Source organism: Haplochromis burtoni, unplaced genomic scaffold (genome assembly GCF_018398535.1).
Source record: "Haplochromis burtoni strain Fernald_Lab_line unplaced genomic scaffold, NCSU_Asbu1 Contig_713, whole genome shotgun sequence".
NCBI classification, from domain to species: domain Eukaryota; kingdom Metazoa; phylum Chordata; class Actinopteri; order Cichliformes; family Cichlidae; genus Haplochromis; species Haplochromis burtoni.
The window spans coordinates 106666-125968 of NW_024583074.1; the positions used below are offsets into that span (position 1 = coordinate 106666).

Consider the following 19303-nt stretch of genomic DNA (forward strand, 5'->3'; position numbering starts at 1 on the left):
ATATATATATATATTTTAAATGAGCTTTATACAGCAACAACATGTATAATAAATATGAATAAAAACACATCAAACACTAAAAAAATTTACTACAAAATGAATGCGTCTATTTCCATTTTTATGCTTTTTTCCCTCTTTAAATATCTAAAAATAAAAAATTTGGTGCAAATAAAGTGCACTTTCTACACTCACTGTGTGTGTGTGCACACATTCTTTCTAATATGTACATGAATAGTGCCAAAACAACAGAACGTGGACTGTGAAAGGCGCGTGGGCTTGTGTATCCTATTCAACTGTCAAAGATGAAAACAAATAAAAAGCAGCCCAACCTTACCTCCTGTAACAGTCTGAGGGTCTTAGGATTATTCCACAAAGGTCTGTGTATCGCTGCTTGTCTGGAATGTAGGAAAACAGAACAGGAAGCGAAGGAGGCGCTCTGCTGGATGGGAGCCAGAGATGGAGAACAAGTTCGCTCTGCCCCTCCCCGTCTCCCACCAGCTTGTTTGCTCTTATAAACGTCCCCTCAAACACTGGTTTGAAAAACAGCAGGCGCATTAAAAGAAGAAGTATTCAGCTGAAGGCTAAAGTGATCAGCAGAAAGGGTAGGAATGACACAATTTGATGCTTTTTAATAACTGCAGAGCTTCTTAAAAATACAGAGGTATTTGGTGCTAGGCTTGTTTTATAGGAGATGACTGATAGATCGAACAGAGCACAGAACTGTTTTCGCTTAAAACAAATTAAGATGCGGAAGAAACAATCTTAGGCAGGATGGCACAGTAGCCTTTTGCGTCTGACCTGATCGCTTCCTTCATGGTAGAATGTGAGTGCACGCTGTTTTAACGTTTAATGGTAACTTTACTTTTGTGGATTGCTGTATAACAGAGGTAGGTTCCACTAGTCACCTTCTAAACTTTGTATTTAATACTGTGGCTGTCCTTTTTATTCATGTAGATTTGAACATGGCCAAACTGAATTAAAATTTGAAATTGATTGAATGTATCTGTACTGTTCTCTCTATGTGTTGAACTGAGCGTGAACATAGATAAACAGCCAGCCAAACTCAAGAGCCAGGGAGGGGAGCGTACTTACTCCTCGAACATAGTGTTGAACTGACATCATTGAACTGGAGTGAAACTAGAAACACATAAAACTAAACTCTTAATGATTGTCATATAATCAGCAGGTAGGTGTATTTAGCCACTAACATAGGAGACTTCAAGATAAGCATCCTGTAGATATACAATCTGATATTAATACAAAGAACAATAAGCAGGTAGTGGGCAAGTGTACACTTGTATCATTAGCTCAGAAGCTACGACCTATAACTACTGCACTTCAAGGAAGGTACAAAATAATGTCTCAAACACCCCATTACTAATTGTCTAATATACAAAGAACTGACTGAACTGGCAAACAACTGCAGGGTGCGTTACCGCCACCACTGATATGGAGTGTGGACAGGAATCGCGCTCAAAAACAAACAAAACCAACCTACTTCGTATCCTTCCAAACTACCTTCTCTCAAAAACTGAAACAGAGCCTGACAGCTTTTATTCCCCAACTCCTTTTGCAATAACTTAATAAGATCTAATTTCAAGTTAATGTTATCGAGACTTTGGACCAGTTGTCTCCTCTCTACCTTATGCTTCCGACACTACAAAATACCATGCTCCAAAGTTTCCTCCTCTCCACAATAGTTACATGTCCTTGAATTATGTTTCCCTATAAAGAACAGTGTAGAATTCAATCCTGTATGTCCAACTCTCAGTCTTGACACCACCACCACCTCCTCCTCCTACCTCCTTGTGGCTCTCCTTATTCCCACCTTCCCCTCCTTTCTTCTTCCCACTGTTTACCTCTACCCCTCATTTCTAGCTTAATAACAGTCTTAACTTCCACCTGACCAAAACTCACCGCCAGATCAACTATCCTATAATTAGTAGCTTCCTTTACTAACCCATCCACTGCTTCATTCCCCCTTACCCCATAGTGAGCTGGGAACCCATGAAAACACTGACAGACCCATCATATGTATTCTGAAAAGAGTTTGCTGAATCTCTATTAAAATATCTGATCTACTTTCCGAATGACCGCTCTGTAGACTGACCAAGGCTGCTCTTGAATCTGAACAAATAATTGCTTTCAATGGCCTCAAATCTTCCACCCACTGAACCGCTAATAGAATTGCTATCATTTCTCCTGTAAACAGATAATCATTAATCCTCTTTCTAAGTTCTACCATAAAGTCCAGAATTACTAGTGCTACCCCCACTTGACTGGCTGGATTCTTTGAAGCACACGTATATACTTGCACATACCCACATTACTGTTCAATGTAACCCTGAACTGAATTTAAGTCGAGACCGCCTGCCTTGTCCTTACTCTTCTGGTGCAATAAAGCAAAACCTACAGCTGCTTCAGAAAGTATCCATGAAGGGATTACAGGCCATGGCACTTGTTGACAGATGTCTAACTGATCCAATTTAAGTTCCTTCTTTCTTCCCCCAACCACCCATCTGTTATGCCGCTCTGCAGCCTCTAATCTCCTCAATGTGTTCAGCCGGTGCTAACTGGCCACACCTAGTCAGGTGTGGATAAAAGCATACAGTGGGGCAAAAAAGTATTTAGTCAGCCACCGATTGTGCAAGTTCCCCCACCTAAAATGATGACAGAGGTCAGTAATTTGCACCAGAGGTACACTTCAACTGTGAGAGACAGAATGTGAAAAAAAAATCCATGAATCCACATGGTAGGATTTGTAAAGAATTTATTGGTAAATCAGGGTGGAAAATAAGTATTTGGTCAATAACAAAAACACAACTCAATACTTTGTAACATAACCTTTGTTGGCAATAACAGAGGTCAAACGTTTACTATAGGTCTTTACCAGGTTTGCACACACAGTAGCTGGTATTTTGGCCCATTCCTCCATGCAGATCTTCTCGAGAGCAGTGATGTTTTGGGGCTGTCGCCGAGCAACACGGACTTTCAACTCCCGCCACAGATTTTCTATGGGGTTGAGGTCTGGAGACTGGCTAGGCCACTCCAGGACTTTCAAATGCTTCTTACGGAGCCACTCCTTTGTTGCCCGGGCGGTGTGTTTTGGATCATTGTCATGTTGGAAGACCCAGCCTCGTTTCATCTTCAAAGTTCTCACTGATGGAAGGAGGTTTTGGCTCAAAATCTCACGATACATGGCCCCATTCATTCTGTCCTTAACACGGATCAGTCGTCCTGTCCCCTTGGCAGAAAAACAGCCCCATAGCATGATGTTTCCACCCCCATGCTTCACAGTAGGTATGGTGTTCTTGGGATGCAACTCAGTATTCTTCTTCCTCCAAACACGACGAGTTGAGTTTATACCAAAAAGTTCTACTTTGGTTTCATCTGACCACATGACATTCTCCCAATCCTCTGCTGTATCATCCATGTGCTCTCTGGCAAACTTCAGACGGGCCTGGACATGCACTGGCTTCAGCAGCGGAACACGTCTGGCACTGCGGGATTTGATTCCCTGCCGTTGTAGTGTGTTACTGATGGTGACCTTTGTTACTTTGGTCCCAGCTCTCTGCAGGTCATTCACCAGGTCCCCCCGTGTGGTTCTGGGATCTTTGCTCACCGTTCTCATGATCATTTTGACCCCACGGGATGAGATCTTGCGTGGAGCCCCAGATCGAGGGAGATTATCAGTGGTCTTGTATGTCTTCCATTTTCTGATGATTGCTCCCACAGTTGATTTTTTCACACCAAGCTGCTTGCCTATTGTAGATTCACTCTTCCCAGTCTGGTGCAGGTCTACAATACTTTTCCTGGTGTCCTTCGAAAGCTCTTTGGTCTTGGCCATGGCGGAGTTTGGAGTCTGACTGTTTGAGGCTGTGGACAGGTGTCTTTTATACAGATGATGAGTTCAAACAGGTGCCATTCATACAGGTAACGAGTGGGGGACAGAAAAGCTTCTTACAGAAGACGTTACAGGTCTGTGAGAGCCAGAGATTTTCCTTGTTTGAGGTGACCAAATACTTATTTTCCACCCTGATTTACGAATAAATTCTTTACAAATCCTACCATGTGGATTCATGGATTTTTTTTTCACATTCTGTCTCTCACAGTTGAAGTGTACCTCTGGTGCAAATTACTGACCTCTGTCATCATTTTAAGTGGGGGAACTTGCACAATCGGTGGCTGACTAAATACTTTTTTGCCCCACTGTACCTGAGGTAGGCTTCCCAGAAGCTCACTAGTCTTTGCCTTGGTGGCACCAGCCATTTTAGCCAACCTGCAATGCCATTTTAAGATAAAACCCTCTTCTCACTAACACTGTGGTATTCGTCTCCTTTTCTATGTTGTGGCTTTAGAGCAGGGTCGTAACATAAGGAGACGAATAGCACCAGCTGAACACATTGAGGAGATTAGGGGCTGCAGAGGAGCTGGTTGCGTAACACCTCCTCCCTCAAAAGGGTTCCTCTAGGACCCCTAAATTTTTAAAAAGCCCCTCTGGACCTTGATCCCTCAAACATAAGCTTGAGCCAAAGCATAAACTTAAGCACTTTATTACCAGCTCTAACATAGAACTAAATACTCACATTTCTTTAGCTGGCATTTTTAAACAGGGACGCCCCTGCATGAGGATTTTGAAGTTACCACACTGAACACACGAAAAGTAACATGTGACCAACACAAAGGAGCACGACAGTCACCAACACAAAGGAGCACGACAGTCACACCCAAAATAATTACTTGATCTGCTACAACACAAAACCAAAAGTAGCAACAAATAATCGCAACCAACTGATCTGTTGTCTCCACCTCACAAATGGTCACATACAAGTGGCCCTATACCACAACAAGTCACTTTAAACTCCAAAGTTCAGTAAAGAAAGCATGCTAGTGACCAACCACAAACAGAGAGCAATGGCCACACAATGATTGCTCAGAAGTGATCTAACCAAAGTAGCCACATGCTCTGCCACAATAAAGGCCACAGCACAAAACACTCACCTTATGAGGATGCCATTAGCATCCATCCACACTGACATTAGATGCACACACATGATGTACACGCAATGCCAACTTAAAAACGGCCTACCTGCCTCAGCTACAAGACCAGAATTAATGGTCTCAAACCTCCTGCCAAGTTTGGTGCCGCTGATTTACTATGTGCAACTCCCAACCTAAAACGCTAAAAACAATAAAACTCTAACTTCACCTACCTAGTCTTCAGTGGTGTACCACCAAACAACAAATGAAAACAACAACAAAGCAAAACAACAAACAAGTGCTGCGATGGAAGGGCAGCACAGCTACCCAACTAAAACACACTTACTAAAGGGACGTTGCTCAATCACAGTGAACATCTTCACTCACCCACTTAAAAGTAAAACAAACTGATTTCAGTCCCAAAAAATTGTCCAAACAATCCCGGACGAGCCCCCACTTATGTTACGACCCTGCTCAAAAGCCGCAACATAAAAAAGGAGACGAATACCAGAGCGTTAGTGAGAAGAGGTTTATCTTAAAATGGCATTGCAGGTTGGCTAAAATGGCTGGTGCCACCAAGGCAAAGAACAGTGAGCTTCTGGGAAGCCTACCTCAGGTATGCTTTTATCCACACCTGACTAGGTGTGGCCAATTAGCACCAAACTTCTTTTCCAATTCTCTAGACACCGCTATTGGGCTCAATTGCACTTCCTGATCCTCCTTCCTGAATTTCAAAGTTATCTTAAATTCCTCCCTCACCATCTTCTTCCTCATGACCCTGAACCCTTCATCCGAGCTGTTCTCTTCCAAACTCTGTTTACTGGTCTGCAACCCAACCAAACTTGCCTCCTCTCCCCTGCTTCTCCCTCTTCCTGATCTTCCCCCGCCAGCAACCAGGGTCCATTCACCAAAATCCATTTCATCATCCTCATCTACCAGAGACACCATTTGAGCCAGTCACACACCAGTTTATGCCAACTGCCAAACTCTGTGATCCAAATCCATAGTCCAAAGTCCAAAAACCAAACAATTCACTCAAACCGTATGGAATGTCCACCTTCAAATTTCCCGCACCTCCCCACCGCTACTCTCCCACAGTTCCTGGGCCGACAGTCAGGTGATGCTGGAATCCTGACCCACTGTTCCTGTCTATGCACATGTCAAGATAAAGGCTTTCCTGTCTATCTGGATGTCAAAATAAAAGCTTCACAATTTTCTGATGTATAACAATAGAAATACAATTTCCACTTATTTGTCTCATTAGCATATGAACATATTTAAAACAGAATGGTATCTATATATGATCTCGGACCTTGTCTGAGGTCCGAGGTTCAATATCAAGACAAATTGCCGTCTTGCTCTTTGCTGAGATGAGACAGCGGGCGTAGCTCCAATGAGGAGCAGGATGTGGCTTTCACTCTTTCAGAAAAACATGGAAAACAAAAATCTTTAAACTAACAGTTAAAGAAAAGTGTGTATGTCTCATTTGCGGGGCAACCGGTGTGGGACTGCACTTTTAGCAGGGATCTCGTCCATCCATCCATTTGCTTCCACTTATCCTTTTCAGGGTCGCTGGAGCCTATCCCAGCTGTAATAGGGCGAGAGGCGGGGTACATCCTGGACAGGTCGCCAGTCTGTCGCAGGGCCAACACACAGGGACAGACAACCATTCACACCTAGTGACAATTTGGATTATCCAATTAACCTATCCCCACAAGCTGCATGTCTTTGGACGGTAGGAGGAAGCCCACGCAGACACGGGGAGAACATGCAAACTCCACACAGAAAGACGCCGGCCTGATGGTGGAATTGAACTCAGGACCTTCTTGCTGTGCGGCAACAGTGCTAACCACCGTGCCACCTCAGTGATCGCTTATAGAAAACTATTCCGCGCGTATATAAAACAGGTCCGCAGCTCTGAACCGTAGTAAAGGGACCTCTGGCTAATACGTCGGGTTCGTGTCGGCTCGTAGCTGAAAACTAGCTTTACTTTGTTGTCTGGGTCAAGTTTGCTAGTGAGAGACAGAGAGAGGCGTTGAAAGGCTGCTGCAACAGAGCTTATTGTTTCAGAGGAAACCAGGAACACGGTGTACAGTCGAGTCTTAACAGCTTACTCACAGCTGGGCTCGTCAGGCTCTCTTCTTGGCTGCAGTGGTTATTATTATATTTACATGCTTCCAGCTCCCGTTTCTGCTCGATGACAGCTCGTACTTTTCCACTCTCCGTTTTTTTGCACATAACGGGTATTGGGCTATGCCTGTAACACTATGCTCATATTGCCTTCATATTAAATAATTTTTTGAATAATAATTTTTTTAAAAATATTTCTTTACGCGGCTGCAAGTAGAGGTGACATGGGCCGTGACAATAAGACACAGGCATTGAGCCTCTTACTGCGTTTCGCTTGGGTTTCCACCGGCGTGGAATTACCAAAAATAGAGAGGCCATAGCCTAACATATGAAACAGGAAAAGACCGTCGTGTAATCCATTTATTTCAACAAAGTAACTGTATTCGGAATACCACCTTTTTAAACGGTAACTGTAATGAAATACAGTTACGCATATTTTGTATTTTAAATACGTAACGCTGGTACATGTATTCAATTACTCCCCAACACCGGGGGCAACTGTGGCGATGGCAAAGCGGCACAAAGTGGAGAGACACTTCAGTGCACTTCATGCAAGCCTCCATGCTAACTACCCACCATCATGAGCAGAAAAGTCGACGAATTAAAGGCAGCTTTGGGCAACCAGAAGTCTTTTTTTTTTTACAAGGCTGGTGAAAAGTCATAAAAAGCAACTGAAGCTTCATTCAGAGCTGCAAAGAGATTTTGGAGGGCACAGTGATAATAATTGCAAACACTCTGTTCAAACACTTGAGAAGAATGGTCCTAATATCAATTACATAAATATGTGTAACTGGGGGCGAGTACAGTGGTGAGAAGAGTGTCAGCTATATCTGAGAACTTGACCAGGATCTGGTTAGTAGTTCAACATCCAGCACGATGAGTCTGTGGACAGCAGCAGTACATCGCAGATGATCATGTCTGTCAAATGGTGTTTGATGATTTCACACTACTGCCCCCAAAGACAACAACAGAGGGAGTTGACATCTACATGCAGTGAAGAGGTTCTTCATGGAGAACAAGGTACCATTGAAAAAGCTGGAGTCGGAGACTACTCACGGGGCTCCTACCATGACATGCTGATATGCAGGCTTCGTTGCTCAATGCAATAGTAACACAGACTTGCCAAAATGTCTGCCTAACCACTGCACCATTCACCAGCAGGCGTCCTATTGGAGGAACTTTCAGCTGAGCACGGTGACCTGTTACTACACAGAGAGATCTGATGACTAAGCAGGGGATGGGTGTATGTCCTTTTTTGTCACCTTTGGGTGAAATCAAGGAGTTCATGCAGTTCGTGCAGACCAAAGGGAAAGACATCTCAAGGACACTGAGTGGATGCTTGACCTTGGATTTTTAACTGACGTCATTGGGTCCTGATCCATTTGAACTGTCAATCAAAAGGTAAGACAGTTGCTGACATGATAAGTACCATAAATGCATTTGAAGCTCAGAAGAACATTTTTTCCGTACATTTACAGTCCTGCACTTTCCCTCCATGCAGTCAGTGCTGAATGATAGTGCTTCTTAATGGCAATGCTCCCATTTGGGGCCTCGACCCCAAGGATCGGGTCTGCCTGCACAAACAGCACAGTATAGTGTACACTGGAGGATTGCTGTGATTTATACATCGGGGAAACCAAACAACCTCTGGCGAAGCGGATGGCACAACACAGAAGAGCTACCTCGTCAGGCCAGGACTCTGCAGTCTATTTACACCTACAGGCCAGTGGACACTCTTTCAGTGATGAGGATGTAACATCCTGGACTGGGAGGAACGCTGGTTTGAGGGCGGAGTCAAGGAGGCCACTTACGTGAAAAGGGAAAGACCATCTCTGAATCGAGGAGGGGCCTAAGGGTACATCTGTCACCATCTTACAATGCTGTGATTGCAGCCATTTAACTCTCTGTGAATGGGACTCATGGTTATTGATCAGTGGTTGTTGATCAGTGGTTGTTGAGCAACAGTCATGGCAATTTGCATATTAATGATCATGAAACTGTTTCCTCCATTTCTGGGAGTTTGAGAACAGATTTATTGACTTTGAGGTACATGGAACATGTTTGTTATTTATTTAAATCCTTTGATGCAAGTGGAAATGAAGTAAAACAAACTAAAATAATATGCAAAAATGTTAAAAATAACAAAAATTCTAAGATGTAATAATTTGTTAAAAATACAATAGATTTGATGATCAGTACAAATGTTATAAAATTCATTTAAAAATGTGTTCAATATTAAATAACTGATCATTTGTACAAACAAAAGGCTCTTTGCCCCCCTCCAAATGGGGTCTGCACAGCTAATGTAAGTGCTAGGAGCTTAAGTTTACCTAAGTCATAATTCTGCTCAGTGGAAGACAAATGATAGGAGAAGAAAGAACATGGGTGGCACTTACCATGTGGGTCACCACACTGGGAAAGGGTTGCCACTGCCCCACAGTCACAAGTGTGTAACTCCACAAACTGTTTGTGTGAGTCAGGTTGGATCAAAATAGGAGAGGAGCTGTCTCAGTTTCATGAAGGCATTGTCTACATCTGCTGTTCATACAAAGCAACAGTGTGAAAACACACTTTTCTGCCTTGACACATGCTGATACAAACTAACCTCACATGCTCACAATACTGCTCCTTGGAGAAGATGAGAAGGTATACAAACACAAAAAGACTGTAATACATATTGTTTACTAGGGCCTGGAAGACTGCAGAAGCATTCGATATCTTAAAAACCTTGATCAGGGATCCAACGCTTACAGTGCCAGAATGAATGGAAGAATAGACAAGGTCAGGGCTAGTTCTTGTCTTTAGCATGTTCACAGAGTTCATGATCAATTCTTAATCTCAGTGAAATGGTCTTGACGCATCCTCAATCATCCAGGTAAGGAAATCCTAAAAAAGTTGATTCTGTGAAATAGTTCCTCAGGCCTCAGGCTCATCCCTTTGAACAAGTCACCAAAGAGTGGGCAGGTTTGCAAATTCCAGATACAAACAGTGGTAGAGATGGGCAGGCAGGTACGTTACTGCATTGTCCTTCTCTTTACCGACTGAGAATTCTAGATGTGGTTTCAGAGGAAAGCTGCAAACCCTTTGGACAGACTCAGAGACAGACTCTTAGGACAAGAGAAGAGAAGAACGAACACAAAACCCCAAACCTGACAACCAAACCATAACATGCTTGAATAAATTGACACATTCGATTCTTGCTTTCGTTTCCTATCAGCAATGATCATCAAAATTACATACAAATGAACTTCTTCATATCATTCAAATGTCTTGAGATCCACTAGTACAGAGCCAAAGGTGACGGCTCACTGGAACACAGACAGACTGTAGCTTCTAATATCTTAATACTTGCCCATTTTCATGCATTGTGCAGTCTCAAAGTCGAAACCAGTATTCCTGTCTTAAGTCTGTAATAGTCACAGAGGACAGGTATTTCTTCACAATGTTAGTACTTATAGTAACTGCAGGTAAGGCTTTGATTTCTGGATCTTTTATAGCATCTTGCAGTGTTCATGAACCCGATGCTAAATGCAACTATGCTACATCTCTGTGCTTGCATTTTACAACAGCATGTACACAGTTTTAAAAATGATGGTGAGTCATTGTTTTGCCTTTTTTCCAGGAGATGGTAGTAAAGAGAAAATATCTGCTATCTACACACTTTGTTGGGATATAATTAAATGGAACATAGACTACTAAAAGTCTGCATATGTGATGTAGGAAAGTTCTGCAGCTCCCCCAATGTTCCCTGCACAATTCTGCAGAGCATGTGATTTGATTTGAGAGATGAGTGCAGTGGGTGCTTTGCTGCTCATTGCAGGTGATGGCAGTGTCAGTCTCCAGGGATCTCACAGTGCGGGTGCTGGCAGACCCGAATACTCTCAAGCTTGCTGAGAGACAACAGGCACTGAAGAATGCCATCCAGAAAGGAGAACCCAAATGTCTGGGGGTGAGTTTTGACCTCTGTGTAGTTGTGTTTGTATATGTGTGGATACAGAACGTCTGTGTTTTGATTTCTTTTTCCCTCCCCATGCATTTATATGCCACTTCTACATGTCATTAGCTTTTGTCCTTTCCACTCCATAGTGTGTATTTTGTCCTTGCCTACCTTTGCAATCCTTTTGGTTCATTACTCCACAGCCAGTCTTGGCCGATGGCTGCCCCCCCATTGGTCAAGTTCTGGTGGCGGTTGCATCCTATTAAAAGGGAATCCTTTCTTTACATCTTCGCTAAGTGCTTGTTCACAGCGGCCATCTGATTGTTAGAGACGTCTCTGCAATGCTGTGGGGTCTTTACATTGCAATATGAAGCACCTTAATTCAGTTGTCTTTGTTATTACTGGTGTACAAATGGAATTGAATGGAATTACCACCTCCATGTTTCACATGGATGAGGATGCAGCATGTTCCTGTATCATAACTTCTGTCAGAGAGCTGTTTGATAGTAATCTGTGTGTGTGTGTGTGTGTGTGTGTGTGTGTGTGTGTGTGTGTGCGTGCACACATCCCAGGTTAGTCAGGTGATGCTAGGACTGATGGTCATGTCCTACTCCATTCCTCTGCTCTTCACTGAGTTCACAGAGGTGGTCACCCTGGGAGTTCCTTGGTGGAGCGGCCTGATGGTGAGTTTGTGTGTGTGTGTGTGTGTGTGTGTGTGTGTGCGTGCGTGTGTGTGTGCATGTGGGGGGGTTAATGGTATATTAATAAATGGATTTTCCTGCTCGCAGTTCATCACAGCAGGAGGAATTGCAATATTCTTGGACAAACACTGCACCATGAAGATTGTGAGTCTCTTCTAAAACTTGAAACATTGTTTCAGCTAAGTTGAAAATAACTGAACAACAGCGCATGATTTAGAAAAAGCTAACATACTAAAGTAAAATGTTTTTGGGGGGGGCGGGGTTTCAGCTGCAGCTGTGTCTCATGATAAGCATGGTGTCTGTTATGCTGTCAGTGGTGGCTGTGATCATCTACTCTGTGGACATGAACAAAAATCCTGAGGAGCCTTGTATGAAAACTACAGAATACAACAGATGTGACGAAAAGCACTACGAGACGGTTGGTCTTTAAACTATTCTGGGTGTCTTTCAGTACCTGTCATTCTGGATTTCTTTGTACTTAATTTGCACATTTTTGTTGTGTGTCTATCACTTTTGTGTCCCTGTAGTCTTTTTCTCTGTCATTTTGTACACTCGTTTTTTTCTCTTTGTAGAGATTTTTGTGTTACTTTGTATTTATTTTGTTGTCTCTTAGTACGTGTTTCAGTTTGTAGTTGTTTTCTGTCTTTTTGTAATTGTGTAAAGCATAATACTCTTTTTTGCGCTCACATCCTGAGTAATAGTGACATGTCCAGTGTATGGATTGCATATTTAAGCATTTAGCCATCCCCATAATATATAAAATATAATTAGAAATAACTTATTAAGATGAAGTGCTTCTACAGTATAGTTAGATCTATACGTAAAAAAAGTTCCAAACAATCCGTGCTCCGACCCATAGCTCCAACACACACTTCCCTCTTGTGCTCCTAATCCGTGACTCCGTCCAAGTGAAGAAAAAGGCTCCCGCTCCCTGGTAACAAAACAAACACACATGTCGGCAAAGGTATCCACAACAAGTGAGGTTCAAAAACACAGAGGAACACGGCCATACTAACAAGGGTAAACTCAATAATCCAGCATTGACTGTAGCTCAGCCGCACTGCTAAATAGGACGCTCATGGAGAAGGTAATCAGTGCAGCTGGTGATGGCTTGATGAGCTGCAGTTGCAGCTGCATGTTAAGCACTAAAAGCAAAAACTGAAATCTCTGCAGAAATATTCAGAGTCACAGCCTCAATGCAGTTGGAGCCCTGAGTCTTCTTTGAGTTTCCACAAACATTCCGGGTTTTAAGCATTTTATTGGACTTCTCTTGTACGACACCATGTTTTTTACAATATTACACTGTACAAAGTACGAGTGAATGGTTTATGATGTGTGTGTCTGGCCCACTCAAGAAAAGTAGCTGGTTAGTCTAGTGGTAAGACTACACACCTTTGGAGCGCGAGTCGTACGTTCGATTCCCACCCAGTATCTAGTACGTGTCTATGCTAAAAAACCAAGCCCTGGAATGGTGAGGCTATGTCCGCAGCTAGAGCACAAGCATTTCTGTAAGGGGCTGTGTTAGAGTGACCTTAGGGTCCTAACCATGTCCTAACCAAGGCTGTTCTTCAGTGTTAATGGGTTTGACTGGAGGGCCAGCTCTGTGGAGCGTTTTACTGATTGACGAAACATCTGTTAGGCCAAGGCCAGTGCTGACTACTATATGAAATAGTGGTGATATTAAAAACAGATACAAGCCTGTGTTGGAAATCACTGTGTGGGCTCAGAAAGATTCATGCAGCAGCTGGCAGTTAATACAGTCCACTGTAGCCACAAATGCAAGTTAAAATTGTTCCATGCAAAGAAAAAACAGATGTAAACACAGTCGAGGCACGTCTCCAACTTCCCTGGACGTGAGCTGATTTAAGATGGACTGATAAGAATTGGAAAACTGTCTTATGACACTTATGAAACAGTTTTTCAATGGGCAGTTATCTTGTTGGAGGACACAGACTATAGACAGCGTTTCTGATGGTGTAGGAGTGCAACAGTGCATCTATGTTTAGGTTTTACATCTGTGAAGGACCAACTCATTCTGAACATACATCTGGGTTGTGGAGCAACAAATGCTGTCATGTAGATGTTTGTTTGGGGGTTTTTACAGATGATGCTTATTTACCAAAACCCATTCTGCACATATCCAAGACACAGCTTAATAGTCAATGAGCACGAAACTGGCCTGTCTGGAGACGACACACAGAAAACATTTGGACCATTATGAAACAAGAAATATGATAAAGAATTTCAAAATAAGAATCTCCCACTTGCCTTCATACTCTTTTCAATAAAATATAGAATATAGACTTGAAATAATTCATCATTCATGTTAATGATCCATCCAGACATTTATTCATTAGTTTAAGTAGATCGATGGATGGATTACTTTGCTTGTATACAGCAAAAGCATAAGTAATGGCACCGAGCATGGATAAATTGTGCAATAATTAATGCATCTTGTGTGAAATGTATGTACTTTTCACAACAGAGGCTGAGCAGGGGAGTGAAGTCGTCCCTCCTCGTCTTCACTCTGGCCCAGACAGTCATCGCTGCCATTCTCTGTGTCCTTCTCTTCAGGCAGAGGCGTAGCTTCGTATCATACACTGTAAGTATCCAGCTCTTAAACTCTTCATAGTCTTCATACTCAAAGTGCATCTGGATCAAATCTGCAACAATGTCAGCTACAATACCCATCTCAACATTTTGTTTGCTGCATGACAATCCTCTGCAGGTTAGTGCAGGATAAACAGGCTGGTTTGCTTCACTGCGATGGGTTTAAAGTAAAGGCCAGTGTGTGACTGGTGCACAGTGGCTGTGGGTTCATGGTCACAGGTTCATATGATGATGCTGAGATCCTGAATTCCACCTTCACATCAACTTCATGCTTTGCACAAAAATAGAAATGCGCTGCAAAGAACTACTATTTGCTGTCTTACTTTGAGTACATGTTGGAGTCTGTAATATTTACTTTTACTCGAGTAAATGAGTTGAATCAGTACTTCAGCCTTTACTGGAGTATTTTTTAACAGTAGTATCTGGACTTCTACTTAAGTACAGAATGTCTGTACTTTTGCCAACTCGGTTGTGATTTGGAAAGATGTCTGAAACACCGACTCTCTTTATTTCTTTTGCAGCCTCTCGGTGAAGCAGCTCCACCCACTTCAACACTGCTTACATCGCCCGACCTGAACTGATCAGTTATCCTTTGACTGATTGATCATCTGTGTCCTGATGATTGAAAGTCTTGAATTTGTCTAACCCCTTACATCTACCACTTATTTACTCTGCTACCTGCCATGTTTACACAAGTGTGCCAGTTCTGTCAAGGGCCTTTCACACAGACGTAATAACTGTTCAACACTGGATTAATGGTTCGTGGACGGCACATCACAGTCTAAGTGCAGCCATGTGTGCAGGGACGCATTTTTATCCAAGACTAAAGACTTTTTATTCTGGTATTCTCCTCTAAGACAACCGTACTTGTTATGTGTGGCACATGATGTCACATATGAATGTGGAGCGTTCGGCTATGTCCAGTCACAACTGCTGAATAGTTGCCCAAGGGGCCATTAACAAACAATTGCCCCTTGGGGATAAATAAAGTCTTCTGATAGCATACAGGGACCATATAGAAATGCACTGCCTTGAAAGAAAAAATGGATCATGGTTTTTGTATCTGAAGAATTTCATAGCTGAAAGATCCTGATTTTGTAATCAAGAGAAAAGGTTCTGCAATTTTCAAATGACATAAACAAGAAACTTCACTAAATGTGGAAGAAACGTACCTGCATGAAGAAGGCACCCAGTCAGAAACAAACCCTGGGACTTCTTCTTCACAGTCCAGTCCAGGTTTTTTTCCTCTTTCAGGTTTAAACGTAGGTGTGGCACATAGGATACAACATTGTGTGCAGTGTTGAGACCATGTTTCAAATAAAAATGTTATTGTGATAAGATTGGTGTTAAGAGAATTGTTCGTGCCATCTTTGACAGTATTTTGTGTAAAATTTGAAAACGTCATAAATGAATAAACACATCAAACCCACTGCGTGAGAAAAAGGCACACTGTCAACACTGGACTGTGCAACAAATGAAGCACCTCTGTCATCAGGTGTTAGCGTCCTCACTTGAGACTAATTTTATAGCTCACAGGTATGTATGTAAAGTGCTCTGAGTGGCCAAAAAGACCAGAAAGTGTTCTATACTAAAGTAAATTTAACAACTTGCCCAGAGATTAAAGTGGAATTTGAATAGTGGGAGGACCCAAACTTCCAGTTCAGCAGTGCTGCACAGGGGAATGAGCCACATTGTGATTCCTGTTGTGAGTTTCTGTCACAGTCCTTTTGAGTTCTCTCAGTTTCACTTGGAGCTTTTTTCTCACTTTTCTTATTCACCTTAGCATCTCTGTGGAGACACTTTACAGTATGATTGTTTCAGTATTTGTTAGTTTGGTCAGGTTTGTTGGTACAGCTTGGTTGAAGAGGCTTTGGAGGCTCCAGAGTGTCGCCTGGGTTAGACTGACGCAGGGCCAACACAGAGATATTTTCAAACTTACACGGTGGTTTGTGAAGGACAGCTACTCTGTTGCTAACCATTTTATCTTGCTGTATATACTGCAAATCTGCAGTGCTGGCATTTCCCGTTCTATTAAAAAAGGCCAACCTGCAGGCCTTCTTCGTAAATAAAGAATAACCAGCTCTTTCTACGGTGAGAATTAAAGTTTATAAGATGACAAAAAAGACATTTAAAACATTATGAGGGCACTTACAGGCCTCCTGCTGCCATCTTCAGGACAAAACGCTGAAGCATTTTAGAGCATGTTGGAATAAAATTTGCTGTATTTCTATTTTTGTTTGGTTTTTATTGCCTGGAGTTGTTTGGATAGTTTTCCTTTCTTTACTGGGTTCGTAACAGTAGTAGTCAGTGAAAGACTAGAACCAAACTCTACAGATTTATTACAAGATAGAAAAGTGACTTCATATTTGTTAGGTTTATATTGTGGATTGTCATTTATGCTTAGAAATATATAACCATATATTTTAGAGGTGTATAATCGTTGCATATTGATAGGATGTCTGATCCTTAGCAGTCTGCAAAGCCGGTGTGCCTCCCTCTGATATACGTACACATCCTAGGGTCATGAGAGAGTTCATACCTTGGTTTATGTTAAACTCATCCATGTCTGCTTTGGTATAAGCACCTTTTGTTTAGCTGAACTGCTGGACGTCCAGACCAGCAGATTTAGAGGAGTTGTTCACAGGGTCACATCTTGACCACACACGATATGTTAATGAAGCTATGCATATTCATGTAACCTCAATAAAGAGCAGTGCTACGAGGGAGCAGACGAGAGCGATGGGGTGAGCGACAGAACACTTGTCAGTTCTCTACCTCGTGCACGAGTAACACAGAACTTTGGTGGCTTGCATCTTGCTTTAGTAGAGTTGTCGCGTTCCAGCGAGGGGTTTGTGCTAGACAGACCCATCAATATTTGTCAAAGCTAAAGAAAGGAGGCCTGACTGTCCGTGAGCTTAATTTGTAGTTTACTTTGGGTGCCAGTATGTATGCTGAAGTCTTAAAGACGTATCCATACATTGATCATACCTCCACAGCAAAGGAAAAAACTAATCTGATGCTCAGCATTACAAAAAGTACTCAGTATAACAGTCAGCAGTCTCTGGGAGGCCGAGCACTTCAGAAGGTTGACAGACCAAGACTCTACTAATCCAGCTGGCTGTGTGGTCAAGCGGAGCAGTCCACAACCATCCACACCGGCTGTAGAGGTGGTGTGATCCCTGGCTGCTCCACTCTGCAAGCCAAAGTATTTCTGGGCAAGACACTGAATCCACGTTGTTCTCAGATGTGTTCACTGCAGTGTGAAGGTCACATGGAAAGCACTTTCATTCATACAACACAAGTGCTTGTGTGACCAAGTGGTCGGTGGGGCTATTTATTATAAAAAAATAAAAGTGTAATACAATGATTCTGCTCCTACCCTGGATGTCCCCGTCAAATCTCTGGTTCGGTCCTGCTTCTATCATTTAAGAAGCATTTCTAAATTGAGCCCTACAGTGTCTCATACTGAACTGGAGATTGTTATTCATGCATTCATTTCATCACGATTGGACTACTGTAATTCACTGTTTACATGTCTAAACAAAAACTCCCTGGAGCGTCTGCAGATTGTCCAAAATGCTGCAGCAAGGCTTCTGACAAAACATCTAAACACTCTCATGTAACATCGTTGCTTATACAGCTGCACTGGCTCCCCGTTGAATTCAGAGTCCATCTTAAGATTCTGGTTCTGACCTTTAAGGCTCTTCAAGAACAAGCACCAGCCTACACCATTGAACTTTTACAGCCCTACGTCTCTAGCAGGTCCCTGAGGTCTTGTGATCAGGGCCTACTTGTTATTCAGTATACAAGACTGAAAACCAAGGGTGACAGAGCTTTTGCCACTGTGGCCGCCAGACTGTGGACTCTCTTCCTCAGAACTTAAGATCTGCAGACTCAGTGATTACTTTTAAAAAACAGCTAAAAACATCTTTTTAAAATTGCATTTTGTTAACTTTTGACTGTTTTTGTTTTATACCTTGTGAAGCACTTTGTGATCTTTTATTTAGAAATGTGCTTTATAAATAAAATTTTACTTACTTACAGATATCACTGAATACGTTTCTGTGTTATTTTTACTGCCATATGGCAAAACGCGTGTTACATGTTAAAGCTTGTTACCTTTTCAAACAAGTAACATTAATGCTGCCATCTCTTAAATGCTACCATTCGTATCATAAGCTACTGAAATGCACCCATGAGATGCATGTCAGGTTATTTTGAGAAAAATCGTTTTTCCACCTAACTGGGGAAGTTAAGTGGAAAAACACCGAACAACTCACCTGGAAGAACCAGGTGAGTGGAACTCTCACCTGGTTCTTCCTGCTCTTAAACAGACTCTCTGTTGTCTCTCTCTCCATCCTCCTTACTCCTTCTTTGCACTGACAATCACACACTAATTGTTTGAACTAGAGAATCACATCGAATTATTTGCTATTATAATTGCAGATAATTACTGCTGTGATGAAATCTAGGAGTGTCTGGGCACCCCTCCAAAAAGGTCTAAACTGGCCTATTGGGGCCACAACCAGTTTGTGGCTGAGCAGAAAGAGAAGAGAGAAAAGGAGAGCATGAGAACGAAACACAAGAACCAACAGTGGCATATACTTCCCTTTCCCCGTTCCTGTTTCTTTAAACTGTTTTATTAGACTGTGTCAGCTGCCAGAGGGTTTTACCAGTGTTCCTGTGAGGCCTGCTGCACCATCCTGTTTGAGCATTGAATTTAAATATTCTCTAACTGCACCCTAACATTACCAACATGAGAGAGAACAGACTTCTCACCTGCACAGATAAACAACGGCAACAAACAACCGCAGCTCAGTCCGTGTGCAGTGCAGCGTACCGTAGCGTACTGTTGTACTGTAGAGTACTGTGATTTACAGTAGAGTACTGTGATGTGTAATACAGCAGTGTTGTACTGTAGAGTACAGGACTACTGTGATTTACA

At 42.4% G+C, this 19303-nt stretch overlaps 2 protein-coding genes across 2 annotated transcripts in view; one reads left to right on the plus strand and one right to left on the minus strand.

The window, feature by feature from the left end:
* Window positions 1-570, minus strand: part of si:dkey-9i23.16 (uncharacterized protein LOC571915 homolog) — a 10441-nt gene extending 9871 nt beyond the window's left edge. The window contains exon 1 of the mRNA XM_005949862.3: window positions 335-570. Coding sequence (XP_005949924.1) covers window positions 335-555 — 221 coding nt within the window. The 5' untranslated portion in view covers window positions 556-570. The remainder of the gene's footprint in view (window positions 1-334) is intronic.
* On the plus strand, window positions 491-15752 carry tmem176 (transmembrane protein 176). Its single transcript, XM_005949863.2, has 7 exons — window positions 491-602; window positions 10931-11059; window positions 11620-11730; window positions 11836-11892; window positions 12017-12166; window positions 14234-14350; window positions 14880-15752. Exons 2-7 carry the CDS (start codon window positions 10934-10936, stop codon window positions 14937-14939), a joined length of 621 nt encoding a protein of 206 aa, XP_005949925.1. The 5' UTR covers window positions 491-602; window positions 10931-10933; the 3' UTR covers window positions 14940-15752.
* Window positions 15753-19303: the final 3551 nt, after the last annotated feature.